The sequence below is a fragment of the Lycium barbarum genome, chromosome 3 (genome assembly GCF_019175385.1).
Source record: "Lycium barbarum isolate Lr01 chromosome 3, ASM1917538v2, whole genome shotgun sequence".
NCBI classification, from domain to species: Eukaryota; Viridiplantae; Streptophyta; class Magnoliopsida; order Solanales; family Solanaceae; genus Lycium; species Lycium barbarum.
In genome coordinates, this window is record NC_083339.1 from 26,913,727 (window position 1) to 26,918,208 (window position 4,482).

The following is a 4,482-nucleotide window of genomic DNA, read 5'->3' on the forward strand; positions in this document are numbered from 1 at the left end:
TTCTACCAGTCCCTCTGGCATCATTGCTGCTTCGTCGTACTCCTCGTATTCCTGCTGACTATTTTCCTCATTGTTTTCACGACATGTCATGACATTTTCAGTTGTTTTGTTATGGCTACTACGAGGAGCTAAGAGGGGCGTAGATGTCCAATTGTTCAAGCGCTCTCCCGGCCTCAGACTGTGTATAGTGAGCATCTCTTGGCTTTCCTTAATGATCACATAGCATCACTCTTCTTGAAACAGCGACTTGAGAATCCCATCAGTTTCTTCTTTATTCAGCACCGACATCTTTCTGGGAAATGTCTGGTACAAACTCAGAATTGGACGAGATAGATTCCCCATTCTAGGTTCTCTCTTGATAGCCTTTGTGAGCTTATCCTCGCTAGGAGTATACCCTAGACAGAAGTGGTAATTTTCTTTTGGGGTTGGTACTGGCTCTGTTATCCCTTCAAGGTCCCTTCCCAGGCCTTTTCCTGTTTCAAAACAATTTCTCAGCATGGTGGAGGCAATAATTCTGTAAACTGCTGGCATTGGTTTATTGACCTCCCCTTCTGCATTGGTGGCCCCAATGTATTCCACCATATGGAAGTTTGATCTGTGGGGACTCCCCTCGATCACAGGTATGATGTTGTAAGGATACTTCTGGGTATCCTTCTCAGTTGCGACCACAATTTCCTATCCCTGCCATTCAAATTTTATGGCTTGGTGCAGAGTTGATGGTACTGCGCCTGCAGAATGTATCTAGGGTCTTTCCAAGAGCATGTTGTAGTTGGCTGTGATCGCCATGACTTGAAATTCCGCTGTGAAAGAGATAGGCCCAACCTAGAACTGGAGGTCTACTTCTCCTAGGGAATCACTTTGGGATCCATCAAATCCTCTGACGTTTGTCCTGCTCTGATGGATTTTGCTCATATCATAGCTGAGCCGTGTTAATGTAGTAATGGGGCAGATGTTGAGGCTCGATCCATTATCCACAAGCACTCTTCCTATTGCCTTGCCACAGAATTCTATAGTGATGTTAAGAACTTTGTTGTGGGAGGTTCCTTCTGTTGGCAATTCTTCTTTGGAGAAGCAGATTTATGTTCTCCGATGATATGGGCTACCAACCCAGCCAAGTGTTTGCTGCTCGTACCAGCTGGTACGTGTGCATCATCTAACACCCTTATGAGGACGTACCTGTGTGAAGGGGAGCTGGCCAGTAATGATAACACCGATATTTATACTGGTGTCTTCTTCAAATGCTCAATGATGGAGTAGTCTTTTGGTTGCATATGCCGCCAGAAATCTTCGACTTCTCCTTTGGTTATCGCTCTCTTTTGTGTGTTTTCTTTTCTTGCAGCATTCTGAGCAGTTGTTCAGGAGTGTAACATCTCCGAGTGGGTCATGCCCTGAGCCATGGCTGCTTGCGCAGTGATTGGCTCTTTAGGAGCGGGTGTAATCTGCTGTGCTGTCTAGGCTACCACGGGCAATGGAACCAAAGTCTTAAACATCGGTATGGCTTTTAGAGCTGTCTTAAACATCGGTATGGCTTTTGGAGCTCCCGGCGCTGGGACAAAAACTTTGAAATCGAGGCACTTTTGGAGTGTGAGGGAAGCTACTGTTTGTTCTAGGGATTCAACCACTTTAGGGACCAACGCTCTGTAAGCTTCCCAGTCCTCGTCCTTCTCAATCATGTGGACCCCGTCGTTTCCATGGTTGGGTAATGGGTTCGTGTTCACATTATGAGCCGCAGTTTCAAAATTGATTTCCCTTTTGTCGATCAGATCCTGAATTTTGTGCTTGAAATTTATATAGTCTTCTATGCTGTGGCCATTTCCTCCTTAATGGTAGGCACAAGTCTGATCAGCCCTGTAGAATCTGTTCCCCAGTTGTGCTGGTTTTGGAGGGACCTTTTGGATTAGGCCAGCGGCTAATAGCTTTTCGAAGAGCGAAGCCCTAGGTTCGAGAAGTGTTGTGAATTCTCTTGCTTGCTTTCTCTTGAAAGCAGGACGTGGAGCATTATATGTTGGGGTGGTGGTTGATTTTGATAATTTGGAGGTAGATAAGCTTGTGTTGGGTTATTTTGCGATGGACGGTAGTTTTGCTGAGGTGGTGGTTGATATGTTTGTTATGGTGGTGTTTCGTAAGCAGGAGCGGATACACGGACACTAGGCGGAGCCGTGTACGCTGGTATAGTGGTAGTGAAGCTTTGTTGTACGTAATATACAGGTGCTGGATCGTAGGCAGGTGTAGAGTCATTTATGAGAGGCGGAGTCGTGTGGGAGAATTGTGGTTCTTTGGGGCTTGGGTTCAGAATGTGGGATATGCTTGCCACGCCTCTTTCTTCTTGCGGAAGATTCCTGTAGTAGTTTGTCCGGATTCTTTGTTGAAAATGTTGACTATTTTTCCAGATTTAAGACCATCTTCGATGGCCTCTCCCATTTTGACCAACTCAGCAAATGGCCTCCCAGCCATCGACAACATTCTGTCGTAGAAGTCCGGCTCCTGGGACATAATGAACACGGAGACTAGCTCTCCCTTACACATCTGTGGCTGCACACGGGATTCCTCGGCCCTCCACCTACTGGCAAACACCCTATAGTTTTCTGTTGACTTCTGTTTGACCTTTTCGAGGTAGTAGCGGTCAGGTACTGTTTCGACATTAAAGCGAAATGTCTCCATGAAAGATTCTGCCATGTCCTTCCAAGTGAGCCATTGGCACATGTCTTGAGTTGCGAACCACTTAGCAGCTTCCCCGGTCAGGCTACAACTGAATAGTCGCATAATCAAAGGTTCATTTTTCTTAACCCCGACCAATTGGTCACAGTAGGACCGGAGGTGTGCCTTGGGATTTTCTGTCCCATTAAACATTTCGAATTTTGGGATTTTGAACCCTTTTGGTAAGGTCATATCCGGATGCATGCACAACTCATCATATCTTAGGCCCGTAGCCTTCCTTGCTGACATGTTGGATCTTTCTAGTAACTCCTCCATCTTCTTTTCCATATCTCTCTCGCGCTTATCTTATTCGGCCCTCCAGGCCTTCTCCATTTCCTCGTAATGGTCTAGCTCTTTATGCGCTGTGGAGGATTCACTTGGGATATTGGGAGTGAAGAAAGATACTTGGTTGGTGGGATGGTTGAGCGGGGCAATGATGGTCTGCTTAGTTGGTGGGGCTGGAACACGTGCTTGGTTGGCTGGATTGATGAATAGTAGCTGGGGAACCTAGTAAGAAGGGGTCGAGTGAGAGGTTCCTGGGATTTGAGTGTATTTTATTAGTGGTGGGGTGCGGTAAGAAGGACCAGTGTGGTTTGGGTTAGTGGAGTTTAGTGGAGGCGGGATGGTTCCTGGTGGGCATATAAGGTAGTGATCGGGCATTAGGGAGCTTAGTAAAGGAAAGGGAGGAGGAGGAGGCCTTCTTTCTTCCGTCGAGGCGTCCTTGTTTGCATTGGCTGCCTCATTCCTAGCTACCTTTTCTTGGAGGGTCGTGACGGTTGTCAGTAATGTCGCGATCACATCTTCTTAGGACGATACTTCCTGTGGGTCTTGGGTATCTCCCTCGTGGAGAACGAGCTCATTTCCATTATTGGGTGTACCAGTCATCTTCTCTTTTCCTTTGTCAAAGAGGGATGCTAACGCAGCTTTAGATCTCGTGAAGTGTGCCAGCTTTCGGTACTACGCTAATCAGCCTCGTTCTATAAGATAAAAATAACTCAACGGTAGACAAAGTTAGTTACTCGGATATAAATGTAAAAGCAAGATATCACATATTGGCATTTAAAGTGCACATAGAACATAAAGTCATATATTAAAGCTTGACTATTTTTTGATCCTTTGTTCTAAAGGTTTGGACGTTATGGGCCTTTTACGATTGGGTGGATCTTGGTTAATGGGCTTTATGGCTGACTTACTTTGGCAAACCCTTCCTATTGCAAAAATTAAACAAATAGGGGGAAGTTATAATTTATATTATATAGGGCCGAGTCTTACGTAGACTGCCTATGTATCTCGCCAGGGGAAATCAGGCCCTCTCGTTGTTCGTTTACAAAAGAAAGATATACATTTTCTCTAAATATCCTTTAGGCTAACCCTAACTAAAGACATCCCTAGACCAGGCCCGACTAAGGCTACCCGCGTATCCCTCCATAGGGACGTCAAGTCGGCGTAGTTCCTTACAATATTTATAGGGGAGGGGGTAAATTTTTATATGAAAGTGGGGGACACTTAATATCTACCCAAAAATATAGCTCTGCGAGTTGCTGTCCTTACAAACTCGCTCTCTTGTCTTCCTTTCTTCTTAGTTCTGTAGTGGGAGGATGACCAAAATCGCTCCCGTACTGATCTTGTGCTCGAGCTCAAGCTTGAACGCGTAACATTCTTTTATGTCATATCCTATAGCTCCAGTATGGTACAAGTAGAATTTGTTCCTGTTGCACCCTAATGGCGCGGATTCGTGGACAGGCTCCACGAGTTAGATCTTCCTTAACGTAGCCAGGGTTGAGA

General features: G+C 45.7%; 1 protein-coding gene across 1 annotated transcript; it reads right to left on the bottom strand.

Annotated features, from left to right (window-relative positions):
* Window positions 1-2,289: 2,289 nt before the first annotated feature.
* Window positions 2,290-2,985, bottom strand: LOC132630577 (uncharacterized). Its single transcript, XM_060346147.1, has one exon. The coding sequence runs from the start codon at window positions 2,983-2,985 to the stop codon at window positions 2,290-2,292; it is 696 nt and encodes a 231-aa protein (XP_060202130.1).
* Between the last annotated feature and the right edge of the window lie 1,497 nt (window positions 2,986-4,482).

Coding starts and splice junctions, on each gene's coding strand:
- LOC132630577 (XM_060346147.1), bottom strand. CDS start 2,985: ATGGAAAAGAAGATGGAGGAGTTACTAGAAAGATCCAACATGTCAGCA.